The 25,652-nt window shown below is 41.5% G+C and overlaps 1 protein-coding gene across 3 annotated transcripts in view; it reads right to left on the reverse strand.

Annotated features, from left to right (window-relative positions):
• The window catches only part of STK3 (serine/threonine kinase 3), a 116,492-nt gene that overhangs the window by 18,784 nt on the left and 72,056 nt on the right, over window positions 1-25,652 (reverse strand). The window contains exon 11 of one of the 3 annotated variants that reach the window (XM_079984738.1): window positions 16,952-16,990. The exons of 1 other annotated variant lie outside the window; for it this stretch is intronic. In XM_079984738.1, the coding sequence (XP_079840864.1) occupies window positions 16,967-16,990 (24 nt within the window). In that variant the 3' untranslated portion in view covers window positions 16,952-16,966. Of the gene's footprint in view, window positions 1-16,951; window positions 16,991-17,332; window positions 17,366-25,652 lie in introns of those variants that run through there. One more of the 3 variants, XM_079984739.1, reaches the window with a different exon arrangement.

Raw genomic sequence — 25,652 nt, forward strand, 5'->3', positions numbered from 1 at the left:
GCTGTCTGGGGGAAACGGAGGCATCTTCTGAGATGTGAGTCCTTGGAAAAAGGCAAGTATGCACCCACTCCTCTGTTTTTCAGCTTTAATTATTCAACTCCACAGTGTGTGAGGCAAACTGAGCATCATTCACCAGTCTGAAAATGATATTAGAACCTGAGGAGTGATTTAGCCTATTTACAGTTGCTATAGAAACAAAAAGGCAGCTATCTGTCTATGGCAATAAAGCAGCAAAAGGAGCTTGACACAACAGTTAAAATGACAGGAACAGAACAGGTTGAACCAGGAGGCTCTTCAGTTCTGCATCAAAAGGTTGTGTAGAAATACATCGTGAATTACAGATCTTACAACAACTGCATATATTAAACCAAGAGTGTTCTTTATGTGTCTGTTTCTGTCTGTGCTGGGAGCACATAGAAAACTGCACCAAGGAACAGCTTCCAAACACATTCTTTTCCTTCAGTTCTAGACCTTGTTTAATCTAGATGTCCCAAGGGTAGAATATTGGCACAATCCAAGTAGTCAGAAGTTGGATGGTATGAAGGAGGAGAAGCTCCAATGTACATGACTCCTATAACAACAAGGCCAGGTCTACACAAACCCAGAAACAAGCAAATTCCTTCCTCACCAGTCATCCCCAGTATGGGTTATGGCAGCAGGACAGTCATGAACTGGTGTCATTGGAGATGAGGAAAGAAAACAAATCAAATATAAAATGCATAAATTGAAAAACACAAAGAAAGAATGCTGTGAGAACAGGGCCTTTGGCAGAATACTATGTACTATCTTCCCCTGTTGAATGCCACTGTAAACAAAAACGGCTTACTCAGCCTAGTTCACAGTCCATCTTGGTAAATCTTGTTTCCTATAAACTCATAAGAGAGCTGTTCTTTGGAATCCATTTCTCCTCCAACTTAATTTGTTCATCTGCTTTTCTGAGGCTGTGCCTGTACATTTAGTTAAGACATCAAGTAATCTGCTTACGCCTGGCTCAGAGATTCAGAAATCCCTGCTGACCTGCGCATTTCCTACTGCTGTGTATTTCAAATGACAATGATCATATGTACAAATTACCGTTGAACGTGAACCAACATAGTTTCTCCCCAAAGTAAGAGCTGGGATGAGTGTCAAGGCTGTATAGTTCTTTCACACCTCCGCGTATTGTGTATAGAAAGTAACATTCAAAGAGAGAGAGAGAGATCCCACATTTATTTGAATGCAGAATTTTACTTGCAATATACGTAGAACCCTCTAATAAGGTAAATACTGAGATCTGACGGCTGATATGTTTTCTATGTGCCATCGCACTCTGCCCTCATATGATGCAGAGGGAGAAACAAGCTGTATCAGCGAGGCGCCGATACAGCTTGTTCCTCCCTCTGCATCTTTAAACTGCTATACTGAGGAGTGTAAAGCTGCCCTTACCTCAGCCAAGCAGTTAAAGGAGCCCACAGATTGGTTCTGGCTCCCGTGAGCCAGTGGTGGAGTGGGGGCTCCGTGAAACTGCTAAGCTGAGGGGAACGTGTTGGTACTCCCCACAGAGAGCAGTTAAAGGAGCCCCGATGCTCTGCCCGTGAGCAGGGGGAGCACTGGGGCTGTATCAGCTGGGGAGGTGGAACCTTCCCAATCCCCAACTGAGCTGCGTAAACAAGTTGCGTTGTCCCAGCCCATGAGCACGTAGGTGAAACTGCCTCAGTTCCTGAGGTGAGAGCTGGGGCAGTTTCACCAGGTGCAGAATGCACTGTGATGTTGAAAAACTGATATCGCCCAGACCTAACAAGTGGAGGCCACGGAGGTGTGTGCAGTTCCAGCATTGTGACCCTCTACAAGAAAAAAGGTGGCTGCCATGGCTGGAACAACTTCCATGGAATGCCAAGAGCAGAAATGCTTGGACACTGGACATTGCCTTCATAGACCTGACAAAGGCCTTTTGACCTCGTCGGCCAAAAAGCAGCCTAATTGTATTAGAAATCAATTTATCTGTATGCAAAACAAGTAAGATATACCCTAATAATCTTTCTCTGAGTTCTTTTGTTAGAGCAAACTCTCAAACTCTCTGAAGACTAAAATGCAGGCCTCAACACTTGGGGCGGCAATGTAGCTCAATGATACAGGACATGATTTACATACAGAAAGTCCCGAGATTAACTGCTGGCATCTCCACTTTAAAAGATAAACAGCAACTGATAGGAAAGACTTTGGCCCAATACCCTTCAAAGCTCCTACAAGCTGCTAATAGGCATAGTCATAAGGCATAGTCATAAGGCAGCTTCCTAAGTTCCACATTATGCATTCATCATCTTTTTTATAATCATCTGGCTTGATTCATATGTGACATGTTGTTGCTGAGTCTTTCTTAGCTCTCTTTCATAGGCTAATTCCATAACAAACCGCATAGGACAGCTGCTCCACGTGGCTAACCATTTGTGTTCATGTTGCCATACATGAGCCGTTGAGCTGTTGAGCCAAGGTACCAGCTTGCGAAGATGATGGGGGGGGGGGGAGAGACAACATGTTTGGGACATTGGGAGGAGCTGGAGTCAGAACTGAGCATGGCAGCTGTGCAGCTCAATGGCCAGCAGCTCCTCCTCCACCTCCTCCTGGCGCCACCACTGACAGGAGGCTGCTTCAACCCTCCTTCCCCTCCACAGCAGGAGGAGGAGAAGGAGCCGGGCCCTGGAAGCATGCCACACTCTGCTTTGCTCTTTGGCTCCATGCTTTTGGGGCATGGGGAGCCCAGTCCCTACCCCAAAAATATAGGTGGCACCAATAGGGCTTGGACCCTAGGAGCCAGCGCCCTGCTGCAAAGGATTCCTCTAGATAGTTATGCAATATGTATGGAGAAATATATGTATTACAGACTGAGGTGTGGCAAAGCTGCCATGTGGAATTAATGCAAAGCAGCCTCCATGCTGATTGTTGTTTGTGTGAAATGAGACTCACCCTATGAAATCATAAGTTTCTCCTTGTGTTTCACCTTCACTTTCCATCTCAGACTTCACAAACTTCCTTCTATGTGAGGCCTACCAAATTGACAAATGCAGCTAGAGCACTTCATTCAGCCAATCAAGATTATTAATGGCAAAGATCACCAGCTGGTTGTTATTTGACACAACTGTAGCAAAACAGGAAACTTCTCTGAATAAATGGTGCTACAGAATGATTCTATTTTTTTTTTAAATAATTTTTATTGGGTTTTCACATTTTAAAAACACACACAGATGAAAACAAAAACAAAACATGTATAATTTCATAACCTTACTTTCTTAACCCCACTCCCTGACTTCCCCCCACCCCCCCTTCATACATCCCAAATCCAATAATTAGCTCAGCAGGTTCTTATCTCTCTTCTTTAACATATTATTGTTATTTTTAAAATTAATTCTTATTACTTGGCCAAATTTTACTTGTCCAATTTTCTTATAAATATTAAGTCCTTTTCTAAGGTCGACCCAAATTCCCTTCCACGAATTTCCCCCTTTTTATATTGAATGTAGGTCATAATAGCCAAACACAAAAGTCATAAAAGTTTTAAAACTCTGTTCTCCCCTCCCTCCCTACCCCGGTTTCTGTCCCTTCCCAAATAAATGTCCACAAAACAATTCTTAGCCTGGATTCCTCACATCAGAGGCCTTCAAATCTCTGTCAGTCTCTCTCTGCCGGTTTTGTTGCCCTCTTTGTTGGTCCTCAGTTCTCGAAGGAGCTCTGGCACAGTCTCATCAAATTTTCTTCCATCCAAAATACTTGGTAACAGCTGCTGCAACAAGCCAACTGATCTCCCAAACTCAAAGAGGAAGCCCCAATCATATTTCTTGTTTCTTTTAAATTCCAGTATTCCAAGTGTTCCATGGGCTTCCTCTTTCCACTTTCGCATCTTTCGCAGATTGGTAATCCCAAGATCTTCTTCTTTATGTTCTAGCAATATAGGCTTCAGATTGGTACTCTCCTGTAGTTTCTTAACTCCTTCTTCCCTCTCCTCCAGTTCCAAAAAAGTCTCCTCTGGTTCAGCTGCAGATTTTGTTTCAGTCAGATCCTTTATGCATTCAGCAGGGTTGCTTGTTTTAGAGTTCAAGGTTATAAGTTGTTTGTTCATAGCCATGCTTTGCTCTTGCAGTATTCCCACGAGAAGAAACATTCTTTCTATCTCTGCCTGTAATTTTCCATCTGTAGCCATTGTAATGTTTCAAAGTTTCCCCTAGGGGGATTCTAGTTACTTAATAGTCCTTTCCCAACAATCTGTTGCTTGTTATTTGTAACTACTTTGTTCCCAAGCACTTTAATTCAAATATAGCAAATTTAGTCCAGAGAGATGTTAAACAATAAAAATTTTTAACTTTAACTGCCCGTTTGACAGCTCCTTTGACAGCTGTCAAACTCCTTGTTCCTTTTCCTCCAGCTCACACACAGGGGCACTCCCGGGTCGGGGGGGGGGTTAGACAAAAGCTTCTAAAGTTCAACTCTTACCCTCCAGCACAAATCTTCTTCTGTCAAATTCGTGGAATTAATGTCTTTTAACTCGTACCAAAAAAAAAGATCTCTCCACCTTAGTTCTCCGATCCTTGCTTTAAATCTTTTGTAAATAGAGGGGGTGCGGACTTCCCTTTAGCACATCCCCCGGTCGTACCGAATTTAAAGGTAAAAATTTTAAAGTCCAAATTCCATTCTACTCACGGGTTATTTCAAGTCCAAATTTCAGGGGAAAAAGTCAGCGCTCTCCGGCCATGGCTCGCGGCTTCGCTCCACTGCAGTAGCGGTCTACTCACAGCACCACGCCACTCTCCGTACCCTCTCCGTAGCCTTTAAAAAGGCTCTTTGTGGGTCGGGGGGGCGCTTGAGGTGCCCACCGAGTCACCAAGTCCGCAGGCTTCCGCGCCTGCGGTTTCTAAGGGTCCCCGCGTCGCCGTCGCGATGAGACCCGTCTGCAGCAGAGCCGATTCCCTCCGGAGCTCGGAGGGAATCCGCCATTAGCCGATCGCGCTAACCCGGAAGTTCGCTACAGAATGATTCTATAACAGAAAATTATTTCTTATGATCCTTTAACTTGCTTGCAACAGCATAAAATGGGAGCTAGCCAACCGTTGCTGAAGAATGCAGTATTGTGATACAGCAAGCCATGGAAATCCCAGGCAAGAATCAGCTCTGAACTTACTTTTTCCTAAAAAAACAAAAACCCACTGTATTTTGTCTTCAGCAACATTGTTCTTGCTGCAGAATGATACATATAGTTAATGGCATTCAAAAACACAGCAAAGGAATAAACTGCTGACAATTCAGCATGGTTCTCTACAATTCCCACCAGCTGAACGAACCAACAAGTGGCTTAGGAAGTTATGAGGAAATCCAAATGAAGTGATTTTTCCAGGTTGCCCCACTCCTAACACTGTATAATAAATGTAAACATGAAGAGCGGTATAATTTCATCTCTGCTGTTCACCCTTCCAATGACCTTTAAGAAAATACCCTGCAGCCAAATTTGGAAGGGAAAAAAACATACGAATCATGCAGGCGGGATAATATTACATCCTTACCTACCAGCGAAACACCTTTAATACATTAATCTCTCCTGAAATAAAAATAAATATAGTAATATGTGAAAGATGGAACTAACACATAGCCATGTTAAACAGAACTTGTGCATGCAAGCATTTTGAATTCTATTTATTTAAGCATCGTTGCTGAGGCAATTATAATCTATTAGAAGGATCATTTTTAATTTCATTGCATTTATTAGTAGCTAGTGATGGGCTTTTGAAAAGAATGGTGAAATCAAAACTAAATGGGAAGCATCCACAACTCTGAAGATAAGCAATTGTAGCTACAAAAAATAGGATTGATAATCCAAGAGGCTAAACAAGCTAGTTCTATGGAAACAAAGAAAGACACTCTTTGCCAGTATCAAGCAAGAGAAGCAAACTATATCAGAGAGATGCTACAGCTTTGGATCCTACCCCCCACCAACAGCATTTAGACATCCTCTCCAAAATTAGTGCTCATAAGTAGCTCCAAGGACGAAAAACAGTTCACGAAGAAATTTGTATATTATTCATAGCAGAAGTGACAGCTAAGAAGGTACAGAGCAGCAGACCACTCAACTATAAACACAGTTTGCAGACAATCTTTATGAATTATTTTCATTCATGATTTTTAAAATAATTTTATAAAGCAAAATGTTTTCTAAAGGTGCTGCCTACTATCCTGACATAACTGTTTCTTATTTCTGAAATTATTTATTTTTTGGCAAAATTGGTCACAGCTATGTCTTCTCTACCTATCATTTGCTGATAATGTTTTTATGTGTTGCTTATGTGTATCTTAAGTATTATAACACTTACAACAGTCTGGAATGCTGGCGGGCTGTTTTACATGAGTGTACATGAAGTACACTCTGAGTATTTTCTTTTCTATCATGTTTGATGCTGTTAAATCAAATAAGGGGGGATGAAGGTTTTATGGTCATATTTGCAGGGGTTGGAGTAGATGACCTTTGGGGGTCCCTTCCAACTCTACCATTCTATGGTTCTGTGGTTCTATAATATTGGGGGGGGGGGTTAATTCTGGTGTTTATTTTGCTCTAGGAGGCTTAGTTTGGTCTAAATCAAGTATAAACTTCCAGAGTTAATGCAAATTACATTACTTTTGTTAAATGAGTCACCATAGCTGCTAGAGGGCTGTGAAAATTTGTGTCCCAGGCTTTTTAGACTTGTCTACCCATGTACTATCTGGAACCAAAGTGTTGCATTGGTTTCCAGATGTGAAATATTTTGGCATTATTTTCAGCTCTCCCACCCCACTAAAGTACCTGCGGAGAGAACTAATCACAAAGTGGGAGCTCTCCAAGGTCCTGCAGGTACATTGGGTGCCAGGAACACTCAATGGGACACAGCTGGGCTTCTGCTGTAAGCTTTAGGGCAGGGCAATAGCAGATGTTCTTGCACAAACTTTTGCAGTTTCCTCATTTGTCAAGGTCAAACTTTCATATCTCTCAGTCATAAAAAATTGTTTTGTTATTGTCTCTATTCCAAACCGGAGTCCACCTGGCAGTGTGCTACCAATCATCCTTGTCTCTGATCCCACTCAGATACGACTATGTTTGAAATAAAATATTGTCAATCTTTGTTTACCCATAAACTTATGTCCATACATTTAAAAAGCATGTGATACCCCTTCTAGAACAAATTCTCAGAGCGCTATATACTATTGAAGTTATTATCATTTTGCTAAAGATGAAATCTAAAAAACTATAGGGCCAAAGCATGGTTGTGGAAGCTAGCCAATGACAAAAATCTGACAAGTTAATCAACTCACATTACCCCAATATATACACACCATGGCTGCTTTTATGTCAGATGACTTTTGCCACTCTTAAAGGTCAAGCTACAATTGACAAATATTTATAGCTTCAAAAGGAATGTGGTTTCACTAGAAGGGAGTTAACAAGTCTGTGTCTTACTTTGTAGACTTGTTACACTTTTTCAAATTCATTTTATTATTTTCAAATGGCACACATATGTATTGATTAAAATTTTCACACACACTGATATTATATACATTTAACGAGCCACCCAACAAGATGATGTGCCGAAAGTTTTATCTGTTACAGATTTGCTATTTGTGGCCTGAAACTAATTGAGCTTTTAGAACTGAACTGTCAATTTTTGAACTTTAACTGGGTTGTTCTTGTTCTCTAAGAAGTTATTAATATAGCAACATATAACAGAGGCCATGTTCTCAAGTAATGTGCTAGTAAAGGTAAAGGGACCCCTGACCATTAGGTCCAGTCGTGACCGACTCTGGGGTTGCGGCGCTCATCTCGCTTTATTGGCCGAGGGAGCCGGCGTACAGCTTCCGGGTCATGTGGCCAGCATGACTAAGCCGCTTCTGGAGAACCAGAACAGTGCATGGAAACGCCATTTACCTTCCTTCCGGAGAGGTACCTATTTATCTACTTGCACTTTGACGTGCTTTCAAACTGCTAGGTTGGCAGGAGCAGGGACTGAGCAACGGGAGCTCACCCCGTCACGGGGATTCGAACCGCTGACCTTCTGATCGTCAAGTCCTAGGCTCTGTGGTTTAACCCACAGCGCCACCCGCGTCCCTCAAGTAATGTGCTAGAACTAAATTATTTGGGATGAACTTACTGCACTGTCATTTCCATGTCAAAGTTATACTCAATTATATCAATTTAAACATTGCTTTAACTTAGTTCATTCACCTAACTTGAGTGAACTAAAATTTCAAAGATTATTAGCTGAAGGCAGAGGGTGGGAATTACAGCATCTTATCTGAAAGAATGTTTTAATGCAATACAAGTGCATGTTTTAGTAAACTGCTATTATGATTATTACCCATTTAGATATGGCTGAAAACTACATGGTCTCCAGCTTATGTTCAGGAAGAGATACAAGAACATCATTTTTACAGGTATGCTTATAAAAATCTGTGAGTAGTTTAATTTGGAAGTCCTGGACAGCAACTCCAAGCAATCCTTGACCATGTAAAATGTATTATAAATAGTTCCATGTGCAACATTCATTTGGAAGCTCACTGGAGACAAATAATGACCTTGTATTTTGTTCTCATTTACTCTGAATTAGCCAAACCTCCTGTTTCCAATACACCTGGCATGGTTTAATTACAGCAAACAAAACATCATTTAAACAAAAGGTGACCTTGAACATAATCTATCAAAACACTAGTTAGCTTTAAAAGTTCGCAGTTTTTAACAAACTGCCAAGACATGCAAGAGCAATTTTCTATATAAGTTCATACATCTTTTAAAGCAACAGATTTACCACATTTAAGAAACATCTGTATATGCTTTTTAAAACTGCAAGGGTTTCTTCTTTATTAATTCAAACCCTTAGATTTCAATAGCCATATAAAATACAGCTTGTGTGTAAATATTAAGGTCATACTAAATACGGTTCAAAATGTTGTAGAGTGATGGTTTGTTAACCTTGGTAACCCCTTAAATAGCTTTAGGGTTTTTGTTTTTTATAAAAAGGCAGTCGTGCCCCTTACCCACATACTGGAATCCCTGTTCTCCAATGAGACATTAAAACTTAAAGGAGGTAACCAACATTATTTCAGGAATATATCTACTTTGGCTCAATGCATAAGCAACAAACAGTGATGTTAACAATGTATCAGCCCTTAACAAAAGTAAACAAAACAGATCCCTGCTGAAAGTTTGTATATGGAACCTAGACAAGGAAAACACAACAGAGGGGAATGGGGGTCAGAGAAGCAAAGGGAAATCTGCACAGGGTTATGACAATGCAGTTGTACCACCTGAAGGTAAGTTTACAGTGAACAAAGATCAGTACTTCTGTAATAGCTACCTCACTTGAGTACTGTGTACATGTTCTAAATTACATCAATAATATTATGGCAATCTATGGTGAGCTATTTATTTGCATGGTGGGCTATTTACCGTATTTTTCGCTCTATAAGACGCACCAGACAACAAGACGCACCTAGTTTTTGGAGGATGAAAACAAGAAAAAAAATATTCTTAATCCCAGAAGCCAGAACAGCTGCGCAGCGAAAGCAGCGATCCCTCTTGCTATTCTGGCTTCTGGGATAGCTGCGCAGCCTGGATTCGCTCCATAAGACGCACACACATTTCCCCTGACTTTTTAGGAGGGAAAAAGTGAGTCTTATAGAGCAAAAAATACGGTATTTGCATCTGCACAATAGGAAACTACTCATGCATGCCTACACCTTAATTCTGCATTTTCTGACAGATGCATATTGGATATGTCCATATATGGCCAGTTTAAATCAGTGGGAAGTGCAGCAGCCAATCTGAATGTACATACTAAGGCAATTTAAGGGCATTTTTTAATCACTGGTCATGCTCCTGGAGTGTGTGATGGCTGTAGGCAGATCTTTGGCCATATTATGTACTGTATGTCTGAACTTAGCAGATAAAATGGGTCACATTCACTTCCAATGTAAATGGCTCATTAACTGTAAATCCTAGGCAGGAGATGGCCGTGGCCTCCAGCAGTCTGATTTGCTTGGCTGAGCTTTTGTCATTGCTTAAGGGTGCAGACAAGGCCCTTAGGATTTGATCAACTACCTGTGCACTTGATCCTTACCTTTTGTGGCTGGTTCATGCTAGGCTAGGAAGCTTGCCCGAGATGGTACACAGGTAAACACCTCTGCAAGATCAAAGGAATGGCAATACTGCTGCTGAAAAGGTCATTATTAAACTCTGACCCAAAATAACTATCAGTAAATTTCCAACCTACTTTTTAAAAGCAAGGTAGTGAAGTTTTCATAGTCAATCCTTCTCCTCTCCTCCCTCCACATCATAATTGTTCACAGCACTTTTAACTATGTGGTCTTTATTACTGCTACATGGAAATCATTGGTGCTGGCATAGACTAGTTGGTTTATTGTGCACATATATTTGTCTCCAAGCTTGGCTCAAAGTATTACTTGGAGCTGCAAAGACTAAAATTCAAGCTAAATTATGAGAGACAGTTTCAAGGCAGCTCTTAGATTCTGCTATTCCAGGCCCTACCAGCAGCTGCCAATCTCAAACAGTTCCCAGGAGCAGTTGGAGGGGGGGCTTTCTGTCCATTGAAGTCCTGGGACGATTGCTGTTTACATGCTATTGGGCTCTCATGATTACGGTTAATTAGTACAGCAGATTTGAAGCATTAAAGCTTCTAAACAACCACGGGTATGTTTCCGTGGGAAATCTACCTATATGCTATGTGACTTGCAGGGATCAGGTAGACATCTAATCCTCACACATGACATGGTGCCCATTTCCTAGCCATAGTAGAGCCAATATGGATAGTAGAAGCATCATGGGACTTTGTCAGGCACAGCAACCTCCTCCTCTACCTGGAATGCTTGAACACGCAAGCAAAGTACTCTACGCATGCTAAGCATCAATACGCCACCTTTGCTTCTTCCTTTCTATTAAATGGGACTTCTACCGCATTTCCTGTGGAGTACTGGAGTGTAACCTAGGAACCCACAATTCTTCTATGTAGATTATCGTTAGAAATGCAACAAAGCCACATGCCCCACAGCAGGAAGCTGTGAAAGGGGTTCAAACTGATTGCAGCAATATGGCAGAAGAGCTAAGAGCTGTTATTCAGTTCCTCACTCTCCCCACCCTACACCGCCCCCACGAAAAAAAACAGGCTTCAACTTGAATAGTTTCCAACTTCTAACAGTTAAATGTTATGAAAATAATTCTGAGCTGGAATCATTAGGAAATATGATAGAGCAAGATTTGGACTGGGCATTACTCAGACAGGACATTACTATCTCACTATAGAAAAACTAATTGCCCCACTGCAGGTGCTCACTGATTTCTATCTAACTGCTCTAATCTGTCACCAGTAATCACCTGTTGGAGAATGAAAGTAAGCCATGCCCACTCCAAGTGAGTGGCCAAACAAATCATAGCTTTAAAGCAAAGCTGCTGGGTTTGGACATAATGCCAACCCATAGTTCATAAGCCTAACAACAAACCATGTCTTCACATCATGGTTTTGTTTCCAGAAAACAAACTATGGCTTGGCATTATGTGTAAACTAGACCAATGTACACAAATTCATGAGCTTGAGAAGAAGAGAGGGGGAAATTCAACAGGCTCACAAAAGGATATTCACACATGGATTCTCCTCCTCTCTCTGGAAATGATAACACATAAAATGCAACTCATTGGTTACCTAATAAATTAAAATGTGTAAGAAAAGGTAGGTCACTGATATTTTAATTAATGTTGTGAATACCATTTGATTAGCTGCCTCTTCAAACAGTAATCAGCCTGGCAGGTTTGAAAGCGATATTTCTGACAAGTGATTATACAACACTAATAGAAGACAAACCTGTCACAGAACAAGAGTACCAGGGTGCTGTCAAGAAGTACGTGCAAGCCTTCAGGTACATTTAAGGTTTAGGAACTTATGGTCCTTAATCATACTAGCAGAAAAAAGTAGCTCAGTGCTATCAAAACTTTGTTTCCATTGAAGAATTTAGAATCCTTGGGGAAGTCATTTAATTAGAAATACTGGAAACAGTTTTCAGCTGATGGCTTATTAGCAAGCTACCTGAGCCTGGATTAGAAAGCAAAGATCTTTCTAGTGGAACTTGTTAAAATAGTTTTCTTACTCTCAAGCATGAAAGCAAGGGAGCCAATTTAAAATTTTATTTATTATGGAATTTATATCTATACAGCATGTCCTTATACCTTATTGTCACTAAGCCAAAGTACATGTAATTGAAATAATTGTATATTCTTCTCCTGCCTACCCATTCCTCCATTTCCCCCCTTTTCTGTTTTGTTTCCTTATAGCTATTTTAATGTGTAAACCCCTTGGGACACAGGCCTGTCATAACTGTTATTTGTAAAGCACCAGGCACATGGGTGGCCCTGAATAAATAAATAAATGCAATTTTCAATCATTCCCCAACTTAAGAGAAAAAGGCAGCTAAATTTGACAAGTAATTTAAACAAAGACAAGGTCTAAGAAAGGATCCACATTGCAGTCGTTATTTCAGGTTCAATGCTACAATTTCTTTTTGTTCAGTACAACAGATGGATAATGTAATTAGTTCGCTCAATCAGTGCAGATTATCACAGCAAATCATTGTAGTGGTTAGTAATTTTTGCCCAATCAGCATCTGCTGCAATCACACCAAAATTCACCGTTTTATGAGGTGCCTTGTATTAGGGCTTGCTTACAACTCCATTTTCAAATCAGCTGCCATTTGCAATTCAGGACAAGTAGATTGATCTTCAAGGTTCTTACTATACAGTGGTACCTCAGGTTAAGTACTTAATTCGTTCCGGAGGTCCGTTCTTAACCTGAAGCACCATTTTAGCTAATGGGGCCTCCTGCTGCCGCCATGCCGCTGGAGCACAATTTCTGTTCTCATCCTGAAGCAAAGTTCTTAACCCGAGGTACTATTTCTGGGTTAGCGGAGTCTGTAACCTGAAGCGTATGTAACCTGAAGTGTACTGGACCTTTTTCTTTAAATTCTTAATATAGTGTGAGAAGCTTTACTCCAGAGGCGGGTAACCTCCACTCTGCAGGCCTAATTAGGCACTGATCCCAAAGGCCATTTTCCCCAAACCACACCTACTTTTCCCTCACCAGGTGTCACATGGGAAATCGAATGTGGACCAGGTAAACTCGTGACTCTGAAGGATAAATCAGGAGCTTAAATCAAGCTTCCAATTGTTCATTTGCAAGTGACAAACTCAGACAGAGAACAATTACGCCCCACTGGGATTGGATGCAGAAGCAAATTCCCTGCCCAGTTCATTCTGGGCCAATTATTCAGCTGGTGCTGACAGTGTGCCTTCAAAGGAGCCCCTTCGAAGTCGACACCTGATTGTTGTCCCTGGGGTGTTGGAGGAAAGGATCCTGCCCACCCACCCACTTTATCCCGTTCCCCTCCCTGCTTCACTCATTGGGCTTCTGCACAGGAAGAGTGAAAACCAATATAGCTCAGCCCAAAACAAACAACTGAGCTTGCCTGTGACGTGGCTCCAATCTGCCATGCCACATAGATTCCCTGACATGGCTGGGAAGCAGATATACAACCAGTGTCCAAAAACAGATCAATGGAAACAAAGCATTCTTTAATATATATATATATATATATATATATATATATATATATATATATATATATGGCAAGCAAACAGGCTGACAGAGCTACTGAATAATGCGTTTCAGATATTCTGCTAAACAAGAATTAAACTGAATCAGGTACAAAATATTGGTAGAGGGAGCTAGAAAGAAAACAGCCTAGCAGTGGGCACCACTTTGAAATCAACTCCCTTCTTATCTCTGCTAACCAAGAAGATGAGTCCAGAAACTTCATTCTCTTTGCTTTGCTGGAAATGGAAGATAGAAAACCCTGTTAAATTCTGCTAAATTTTAAAACTGCAAGCTCACTCTTAATCTCTGTACTCAACAAGAGCACAGATAGAAAAAATTTGTCCTGCCTCCCCCTGGATTAGGCACACCACCCCAGGTGCTGTTTGTTTCCAGAAGCTTTAATGCTCAATCAGTACCAGACATATGCAAATCACCAGTCAAAGGCACAGCAGGCCATACACATCTCTGCTCAAAGGCATAGGTATACAAGGGCACAAGCAAAGAAGCTGATCCAACAACACATCCCTTGCTTTCCTGTTAGGCACAACGTAGCACAGCAATTTAGCACTGCCCCTTGAAAGCTGTCTCCGGGAACTGGGTGATGGGGGCGCTGTTCCCACTTCCAGAGAGGCGGAGGGGTCAAGCACAGCATCCCCCTCTGGAGAGACAGGAGCAGACCCTGTATCTGACTCCAAAGGTAGGGTGGTCGGGGCAATAGGCACAGTAAGAGCTTCAGAACAGGACTCTTGAAAACCATGGAGCTCACAGCTCTCCACTCTGATTGACAGGGCATGACAGCAAGTTGAGGGAAATCCCCCCCCCACATACACACACACTTTGGGTCTCTCTAGGCTCCTCAGCATCGAGTTCCTCTGGGTCAGAACACAACCTCCCAAGCCCATTGGAGCCTTCCCCGGGGTCCATAGCAAACCACCCCTTTGCGATATCCTGACTTGACCAACCGGTGATGTCTTATGTTCTGTTTGGTGAAAAGACTTTCACAAATTGCTCCTGAGCTACCACTCAGTGGTATAAGATTCTACAAAAATAAACCCCAAAGCACCCAAAATACTTGGAGTTTCTTTAAAAAAAAAAGTTTGTGTGCTTTTCTTTTCTTAAAAAACCCAAAACTTTATAAGGGTTATAAGCATGAGGAGATGTGTACTGTATATATAAAGTACAGTGAGTGATGGAGTCTGCAAAACAAACATTTTTCCTAGCTCTCCAGTTTAGAAATGAATTTAAACAGATTTTTAAATAGATTTTGAGCTATTCGTCTTTGAAATGCCTTAAGCAAAAAAGCAGCTCTAGGTGTATTTGGCCCCTTGTATGGATTAGAGATAAAACAGTTCCGAAAATTCCTGGCAACAGCAAAAATATATGTAGAAGGAAGTTTTATCCTTACAACACCCCCAACCTTTTAAAAGAATACATTTTAAGTGCTTGGTCCTAAGTATTTTAATAAGAAAGCTGTTCACCTACACTATTGTAGAATTCAGGAAGACATCGTAATCAGCATTTTTCCCTCTCTCTGACAGGAGTGAATGAGGAAATAAGACTACTGTTGTGCACAAATTCCAAAGGAGGGAGAGGCTGAAACAGTTACTTGGGTGCAGGACCAGTTACCTTGGCTAATCAGGGATTCCAGGCTAAAGAGGAAGGTGCTGAGAAAGTGACCAAGAAAATACTCGTATACCACAATTTCATAAAAATATCAAAGCAGTTTACAACAATCATATATACACAATAAAACCACATAAAAATCTTACAGGACTGGATATCTCTTCGCTTCCTTTGATGGTAGCTCCTTCAGCTTGTTCACAGCAATTCAAAGGATGCACTGCAGCTAGTAAAAGAGCTTTTCTTAAGTAAATGTCCACTGTGCTTTACATCCTAGCCAGAAGTAAGCCCCGGAGTTCAAAAGAGCTTACTCCCATGCATAGGATAGCAGTCTTAGAGGAATATGGTGAAGAGCCAAAATTTGTAAGCAAGCAGTACTATAATGGGAATGCAGCAACTTTCTCCACTCTTCAAAAACAGGCTTTTAATCATTTTAATTGAATTTTTGGAGTATTCTGAAAACCCTAAATGAAGGATTTTACATGTCAAAGGGTTAATCATAAATTCTGATTTTTAAAAAAGTTTAGAAGAGCTTTTACAAGCACTGTGTAAGCAGAGTTTCACAGTGATCTAACTTTAAAAGCTGCAGCTATAGACTATAGCATAGCCTGTGAAAATTCACAGGAGTTTTTCTTTAAGGTGTCGCAGGACTTTCACTTCTTCAAAAACTCATCATTACCTGGTCCAGAACAGAGCCGCAAGATTATTAACGGGGACAGGGCAGTTATATATTGGGAATATTATGCCTAAGTTTTGTCAGCTACTCCAGCTCTTAGTCCATCTCCTGGTCCAATTTAAAATGTTGGTTTTAACTTTAAGAGCCCTAAATGGCTTGGGATTTAGTTACCAGAAGGGCACCTACTCAGTCCTGATCATCATCTTTTCAAACACACCTCTGAATGTCGCCATCAAACAATTTTTGTTGGTAACACTCTGCTTCCCGGAATGGTTGCCTGGCACCATCTTTGTGGTCTTCCAAGCCCTTTAAATAACATGCATCTCATTGTCTGGCCTCATTTTAAAATACGTTTTGTTGTTGTTGTTTACTTTTAATAAAGTTTATTGCTTTATGTTGTATTTTTATTGTTGTATCTGTTTTGCGAGCCACCTATAAAACGTATTTAAATATAATACATAAATATTTGAGCCTAATATAATATATTTGCAAGAGCAACAAAAAGCCATAAAAATAGAAATAACACAGTTAAAAGCTTAAAAAATGAATCATGGTTTCAAAGTTTTTAGAAAGTCATATGCTCATTAACATAGATAAAGCCTACATTATTAATATATCCATACAGTCAGAAGAAACTGGAATCTATTCTGAAAATGCATATAAAATGTTTTGGCAGTGTCATGGTGGAATTGGACATCATAGGTAATAAATGTTGACTACCAGGGGCAGCCAGTATTTTCTGGAATGCTGTAGATATAGCTATATAGATGCTGTGCATTGTTTCTCTTGATACATGTGATTAGGACAGTCAAGCAAAAATTCAAAATAAATCTCGACTTGCAGTGCCAATTAATGTGGCAACTCCCCTATGACTCTGCAAAGCCTGTGAAAACTTAAACTAGCATTCTGTTCTCTTCCGGCTGCTGTTCCCATGACAACAGCTCTCTAAATCACAGAAAACAGGTCAGGTTTTTAAAACTACCCACAGTTTCCCCCACTAGTTTTATACTAACCAACCTGTTTAAGATCATCAGAGGACTTGTTGCCATAGCAGCTGTGGGAGACAGTGGGAAAAAGAAGACCATTATGTATTCAGAGGGACAACAGAGAGAGGCAGCTGCCTATATATTTGCCACTTCCTCCCGCATCATCTTTTCCCTCGCCCTCATCTGTAAACCTCTCTAGGCTCTTCATTACTTTTCAATTTTAAATCCAGTATCCAAAGCACTCCAAGGAAAGGTGTAGACTCCCGGCCCTAAATTTAGCCTGGAGATGAGAATCCCAGTGCTATTAAAACGAATTTACAAGCCATGGTCCCTCACGAATCATTTTTGTGTATATATACTGAAGAATGCTAAATATAAGTTACTTTCCATACTATTTGCACTAGAGCTGGTCTACTTTCTCATTGTCAGTTGGTTTTGGAACCCTAAAATGGGAGAAGGGTGTCAGCAAAATGAATTCTTCCATTTCATTTTGGGAGCAGAGGGGTGGGAAGGGAAGCTTCTTAATTTACTTCACTTAAAATCTGCAGATTGTGCAGCACAGCAGCAGATAAGCTCTGGTCCACCACAGTCACAGTCTTTCCTTCTCAGAGTGTCACTTAATGATATATAAATTATTTTAAAGATGAAATAGATAAAGTGTTATTCCTTTAGCATCTTTCCCAGAGGCACCCGAAGAAGACAAGACGGCAAGCAGTTCTAACTGCTACTGCCATAGTACCAAAGTTGCCAGTGTAGTGAGACCTTTTATTTAAAGACAGAGAGAAATATAGCATCCTCCCCACACCTTGAAACTATTTTAAGCTCAATTTATGGTCTCCAAAATGCCCACCACCAGTTAACTACCTGTAAGTAAGAGTGGCAAAGGGGGGCAACCATTCTGATCCATCCAAAATATTTCAACACAAGAGAATGGGATTTGCCTCTCACCTGCATAACGTAAAAAAGATCTAGAGCCATACTGTAATCTTTTACATTTGGTGCCAGAGTATGGTCTGAAGGTACATGAGGATACCACCTTGATGAAGCTAAGCAGGCCAGGGTCTAGGTAGTTCTACTTTGGGTTCCATGACAGAAGAAAGGCGAGATATTAATTTAATACAATACAAATAAATACATCAAGTGGGGACAACTAGCTTCTGGGAGCCAAGAGGAGGGAAGCAAATTCAGGCAAATACAGAGGGCCTTCTGGGTAGTGGCGCCTGCCCTGTGGAGCGGCCTCCCATCAGATGTCAAGGAAATAAACAATACCTGACTTTTAGAAAACATCTGAAGACAGCCCTGTTTAGGGAAGCTTTTAATGTTTGATGTTTTATTGTGTTTTTAATATTCTGTTGGGGAAACCCAGCCAGATGGGTGGGGTATAAATAATAATAAGTTGTTGTTGCTGTTGTTGTTGTTGTTTGCGAAGCTACATTAAAAAAATAGTTAGAGAATAATGTTGCTTCCAAGCTCCCAATGCATTCTTATGGGAGACGTAGTGATTCTGATCCAAGCCTTTAACGGTGTAAGCACTATGTATTAGCAACCACTAAACTGGTACTATCCTGGTATAGTAATTCATATTATTATAAACCTTTTAAACTGGGGTGGTATTGTTTTTGTTTGTTACTATGTATTAATATTTTCGTGTTTTTATATTGTAAACCACCCTGTGATCCTCGGATGAAGGGTGGTAAATGAATGAATGAATGAATGAATGAATGAATGAATGAATGAAAGGTTGGGCTACAGATTCTATGCTATGTGGATTCATAATATGTTTTTAAATGTGAAAATATATATATATAAACTTGAAGACAACAAAGTAACACACGCACAGCAACAATTAAAAAAAGCAAAACTAATTCAGCTAGAACACACCCAATGATGTACATAATTAAACTTAAAAAGCACAAGTTCATTTAAGATGTAAATTATCTCAGAACTAGGCTCATGATAGTCCAATTGCCTGAAGTCCAAAACCCAAATCACACTGATGTGTAGGGGGCGGGGGCGGCTATGAAATATCTGGTCTGGTCTAGTTACAAACATTTCAAAGCTGTCCCTAAACTCAGAAGGCTACTGAGCTATGTGCATGAGATGTATTAATATGAACAATTAGTTACCAAGGCAACGAAGACAAATATAACTGCTGCTTCATCACACTATTCTCACCATTTTATTTTATTCATTAGAGTCCTCAAACTATTCATGAATTATGAACCTGTTATGCAACTAAACAGATGTTAACAGAGCTGGCCAGCAACCTTCACAACCTACTGATTCTCCTAAGAGTCAATTCACTACAAAAAACGTTCTAGCTTGTCTTATGCGCCCAAGGCCTTGTTTTCATTTAATCTTGATGTTCTAGGAAAGATAGCATTTCTGAACTTTGTGTTGAATCTTAAAAGAAGCAGGAAAGGACTGTGAAATTTGTTGAAGGAAAACCTGCCTTATCTCATAAGTGAGGAAGGAAACACATGAGATGGAGTGAAAAAGGAATCCAAAGTTTATTTCTGCACAGAAGTTTGGTCCAGTGGGATAACTCCTCAAAGACTGGACCCCGAACACACCTACAAGCCATCTTTTATAAACATCCCAGTCAGAACCCGTGAGTCCTGTCTTTCCCTTATATGGTAAGCAAGCTTAGGCTATGCTGTCGGCCTGTGATTGGTTCCCTTTTGCCGCATAGCAGAGTGTGCGCACTGAGTCGTGGCCTCTATGTCTACATATCAAATGCCTAGCTTTCCTATCCTTTCAAGCTATGGTGCAAACAAATCATCACCTATAGCTTTGATCCTCAGTAGACAAGCATTTATACATAAAAAGCAATTTTCTAGACATTGTAGCTTCTACGGTAGATTCTATCATGAGCCTAAGGGCCTGCAGAAACAAAGGTATAATACATGGCAGAATCAACAACAACAAAAACATAACCAATAATCCTCCTATCAAGGTTTAAGGCCTCCCATCTGGGGAAGCCATGAAGACAACCAATCCAGATTCCAACCCTCCCAAGACTGTACTGGAACATGGGCTACTGCTTCCATATGATCAGCTAGAGAACGAATAGCCTCACCATTATCAGGTATGTTGAAACAACAAACATCTTTTGTTAAATTCAGTGCGTTACACATCCTGCCCTGTTTGACCAGGACATAATCCAGGCCCATTTTGAGTTGCAGAATGGCACTTCTACTTTCATCTAATTGTGGAGCCACCACCCGCAGAGCCAGAGCGGTTGTGCTGGTGACTATTTCCACTACAGCCTGCAGTCTAATGATGCAGTTCAGATTATAAATAGGCTCCTGGAGCCCCGCTACCAATTCATGAGGGTTCCATGTAGCCGGGCCATAATGTTGTATTATCCTTTCTGGAAGCCAACCATTAGTCCCATACCAACTTTGAGCCGAGCCTCCAGCTACCGTCTCTATGGCCCCTGCCGCATTCTGGATAGTTCTCCTTCGGTGGGTCAGATAAGGGAGAACCCACATGGGGGGGGGAGAAGGATGGCTAGATAACAAGCCCCGTGCCAACTGGGAGGAACTTCCTTATATGTTCACTGTCTGCACACCTACCACAGAAAGGAAGCTGTGATGGCCTGGGATTCCGATTCAGAGGCTGAACCAGAGGAATCCCAGCCTGCACAGGAGTCCCCGCCTCCAGGGCCGGCTGAACTGGGGCAAGGCCTAGATTCTGAGGAGCCTGCACCTGTGTCAGATCCTCAAGAGCAGGCACCAGGTGAAACCCTTCTGGCCCCAGAGGTGCTTGAGGACTCAGTGGCTACAGGTGAGCCTCCTCCGGGGCCCAGTAACCCTTCGGCCTCTCCTGAACTACAGAGGCTTAGGGCAGAGAGGCGAAGGGAACTGGTTGCTCCCAGGAGGAGTGCTCGCCTTAAGGCCAGAGGAGGCGGGGCTCCTGGGGGCCGGGACCGCCCCTGGCCTTAGAAGAAGATAAAGGTCAGTCAGCCCGGTCCCAGGTTGCGGGAGCAACGTCGTTGTTGGCTTCAGACCTTCCAGTGTTCCTGTTCCCTGCTCGGCCTCCTGTTCCTGACCTTCCAGCGTTCCTGTTCCCTGCCTGGCCTCCTGCTTCTGATCTTCCAGCGCTCCTGTTCCCGCCCGGCTCCCAGCTTCTGACCTTCCAGCGTTCCTGTTCCCTGCCCAGCCTTCTGCTTCTGACCTCCCAGCGTTCCTGTTCCCCGCCCGGCTCCCTGTTTCGGACCTCGCCTCTCATCTCGTGAACTCTGACTACGATCATGGTACCTTTCCCCCGGGACCAGCACAGTAGCATTCCCTTGGAAGGTAACTCTGGCTCCAAATATGACCTTGTGGGTGACGCTGCCTCTTGGGCAAGTCCTGGTAGTGCTATTGATATCTCCACTAGGATTCCAACAGATTTTCCAAACGTGGCTCAATCATTTTGAACATCTACAATAATCAAATGTCTTTTGGGTCTGTCCACATGTCCAGTTGTTAACATCATGGTGCCACCAATTGTGGGTGCATGACAAAACTCCCACCCCAGTTGCTGTTTTGAGTCTTCTTCTGGCGCACACACAGCCCACCTTTTAAAGGCGCTACTTTAATTCTTTGCCTTGTTATACATTGGGGGCCATTCTTTGAGGTTCCCTTTGGTGAATCCCACATCCAATACTAATCCAGTGGCGTTTAAAGGATATAGTAGGAGAGGCACACCTCCCAACAAATCATAGAGTCCTAGGGAGCAAACTAGACACTTTCCCCCATTCGTTGCTACCTCTTCTGCCATTGCTGCCCATTTATTATCTTTTGCCAACTGCTCATCTTCTCCACCTCCTTCCTTCCACCTTATAGAGAAGAATAAAACTACAATAGTGAAATGAAAATGAGGAGACAAGCATCTTGCTCCCAATCTTCCCCTGTGCGTTGATAGCCAGCGTCCGGAGTGGCTACTGCAGAGGGTCGTCGCTCTCATGATGCCCGTGACCCAGTCAGCTCCCTGTGTGACTGGGTACAAGGGGTTTCCTAGTCAAGATTACTTTTAAATCAGTTTCTGGATGTTGGACACATGACCACATGCCTTCAGCTCTCTTGAAACATGTGTGGTGGATCAAGGACGCAATCCCCTCTAGCCTTACTGCTGTTGGTGAGGTCAATAAGACAACGCATGGGCCACACCAGCATGGTTCAAGTGGATTTTCTCTCCACTCTTTGACCCACACTTCGTCACCGGGTTGGAATGGGTGCACAGCCTCCATTAGGTTAATGGGGGTGTGCTCAATGGTCCACCTGTGGAGAGAATACATGACACGGGAGAGAGACTACACTTGCTTCTTTACCACATGGTCACTCCATTCCATTAATCCATGGTATAAGGGCTGAATAACAGATGGCGGTCCGCCATACATCAATTCAAGTGGTGAGACTTTTAATTTTCCCTTAGGGGGACACCTAATATGGAATAGGGCAAAGGGCAACACTTCAGTCCATTTTAAATGAGTTTCCTCACACAGTTAGGCTAGTTGAGTCTTTATAGTCTGAGTCATACGTTCGTTTTTTCTCAAACTCTGGGACCTCCAGGCCAATCACATCTCCCAGTGAGGTCCCCATCCACCTTCTCTCTAGTTGGTTAGTATCAACCTCCACGCCACTGGCCTTGTCCTCTTCCTCTTCCTCTCAGTATAATTCCTCTACCTCTCATTGAGCCGCGTCCTCCTCTTCCTCCACATTCCACTCTCGGGCATTCATTCTTTCAGTGCCCTTCTTCTCGGCATATAACGTATTGTTTTGGGCCTAAGCCCCCACTTCGCCAACCTCCTTTTGCTCCCCAGCCTCCTTGGTATGTGGGAAGTCTGGCTGCTGTGGCCACTGTAAATAAATCCACTTCCCTTTTAAACTTCCTTTTTGCTTCCCTTTTCTCTTCCAAATCTCTATTCATATATACTTTCCTAGCTACTGCCACCAACTGTTCTGGATTCATTCCAGCGAATCCTTCCAGCTTCTGAAGCTTCCTTCTAATGTCTGGTGCACTTTGCTCCACAAAACTCATATTCACCATTCCGCGATTCTCAGGAGCCTCTGGGTCTAATGGCGTATAGTTCCTATAGGCTTCATGTAGTCTCTCCAGGAAGGTGCCCGGAGACTCATCTGTTCTCTGTATGATTTCCTTCACCTTGCTAATATTCAGTGCTCCAGCTTTCAAGCCTTCTATTATGGCCTGGTGGTGTATTTTTCCTTATCATCTAGAGAGGTTGTTGGATTAGGCACCTCCTTTAAGGGGAAGATTCTTGCCCCTGGGATCTTGTTGCATGGACTGCCCAAGGATTCCAGTGCCGCCGCACTTGGTTTGGGATCCGGGCAGAGACCATATTCTGAATTTTCTCATTGCCCTTCCTTATCAGTTTGCTCTGCCGCCCCTGTAGTCCCAGCCTCTTTTTGTTCGTTATCACCCAATCCTTCCTTTCCTTTAAATAGTTTTGGATAAATGAGGGCATAGGGATAGCAGGGGCTGTAGGCTGTAAAAAGGATTAAGGATTAAGCACATAGCAGGTAACTTCAGAAATGTGTGTTGCTAAATAGCTTACCTTAGCTGCTAAATGTGCAGCTTACCTCTGAATATATCTGCATAGGACTGGGAATATGTCCCCACAAGGGAAGGCTACTATCAACAGAAAAAAGTTGCCCACCTCTTGTATAGTGTTAGGTGTGTAAGCCTATATATGCCCTGGATCTGCACACGCACTCGTACACATACACACACACACACACAGTGCAACATGGCTATAAGATCAGAAGCTTTTGCTTCTGCTTTTAAACTACCACAGGGGTTTTTTTAAGTTGTACAGAAACGTGTTAACAGAAATCATTGCATTTTTAAATTCATTAGGGTAACGGCAGCTAAGATATAATATAGTAAGACTCTAATAAAATACCAATTTACATTGTTTCTGAGATTTCTATCTAAATGCTGTATATTATCCTTAATCATTTTAATGATTAAATCATGTTATTCTATTACCTAATCAGCTGTCACATTTAACGTTTGTAGCGCCAATTAAATACTTGCTATTTGCAATGTCATCGTTTTGCAGTGATTGTTATGTTTTAATGTATTTGTTGTTCTAAGAATACATTAAAGAATCATGCCTTTTAGTAACAGATGGCTTTTTAAAAAAAAAATGCTCAAGGCATCAAAAGTGTACTTAAACAACAGTGTAATGCCGACACATGATATGCACGTTCTGTGTTTAATGTTAAACAATCTGGATACCAGACCTGTTTTGTAGTAAGTTTAGCAAAGGCAGGAATCTTTCCTTTGGCACTGATGTAAAATGCATTTGCCTTCTCTATTTGAATTATTCTACCCAGGGAGAAAAAGAGGCACTTCACTTAACATGTAGATGCAGTTAAGATAATTGATTCAATCAGCACTGATGAGACTTTTAACAGTTATCTTTCTAAATTAAATCAATTCCTAATACTAATGCCTGCATTTTGAGCCATTAGGAAAACTTAACTCTTTTGGGGAATGTAGACTCTCATTCATCTGTTAGAAAAATAATGCAAAATTTAGTAATTTTTATTAAAGAATGTGCTTTTAAAATAATACTATACTAATTCATGATCTAGCTAGCATGTTGATTGTTTTATTTTTCAGCAGCTTTTAGGGTATAGATTAGGTGGTATTCCTTTATCATTTTAAAAGCAGTAAGCAGATGGGGAGACAATCTCTGCTAGCCAACTACAGTCCTAAAAGGCAGGCAAAAGAACCCCAAGATACTTGCAATTAAGTTTTCTTTCAACCTCTGTACTGCTCTCACTGATGTACAATCCTCTGAACTGACTCTTATGCTTGCACTCAGAGGTGCCAGCTTCTCTGGATGATTGAGGGGGCCCAATGCAATGTCCTGACGTCACATGCACAACATCGTGTGACATTGCAAGGAGCCAGGGGGCAGAGCCCAACACCCTCTGAACACTGAGGGGGCCCAGCACCCTAAAAATATGATAATAATGGCGTTCCCAAGTGTCTCGACCATCAGGAGCTGGTGCCTATTCTTTCACTTAGGTGATCCTGGGTGAAACGCAATCCTTCATTTTTAGAAAGAATGAGAATGTTGACCCCTGTAATGGTCTGACAAGAATTAAACTTGTATCTTTCTAAGAGCAGCTACGTTGTGCTAAAATAACACTGGATGCTGATTCATTTTTTACATTTTGGAATTTAAAATGCTACCCTATACTTTTAGAACACACAAAATTAGTCATTCCTGATTGCATTCACTGATAAAATCCTTAACTAGATCCCATTAAGGCAAAATCCAACAGAGACAGAACAGAGTTCCTTAGAACTGAGAGTTATCCATTATTTACAATTTTCATGAATTACTTAAAGACTGTATGTCAGCAATCTAAAAAATTGATGTCAATTTTAGAAAAGCATGAAATGCATGCTCCACAATGAGTTATCCTTTAACAAGTGTCAGTACCTATAGCCAATAATATGAGTAACATTTCCCAAAGCAAACAACTAGAGAAAATAATTGAATTTTCCACATACTGTACTACTCAGAACACCTACAACGATTATTACAATCTGTCAGCTCATAGGAAGAGCTACAAAGTGTGATGGTTAAAATAACTGATAACAAAATCTATATACTTAATGCATAACTACTGCTATCACAAAAAAATAGATAATACTTCTTACACAAGTTTAACTCAATTTTCTAATGGGTGGCCTTAATGTATA

This window comes from Podarcis cretensis (assembly GCF_951804945.1).
Source record: "Podarcis cretensis genome assembly, chromosome: 7".
NCBI classification, from domain to species: domain Eukaryota; kingdom Metazoa; phylum Chordata; class Lepidosauria; order Squamata; family Lacertidae; genus Podarcis; species Podarcis cretensis.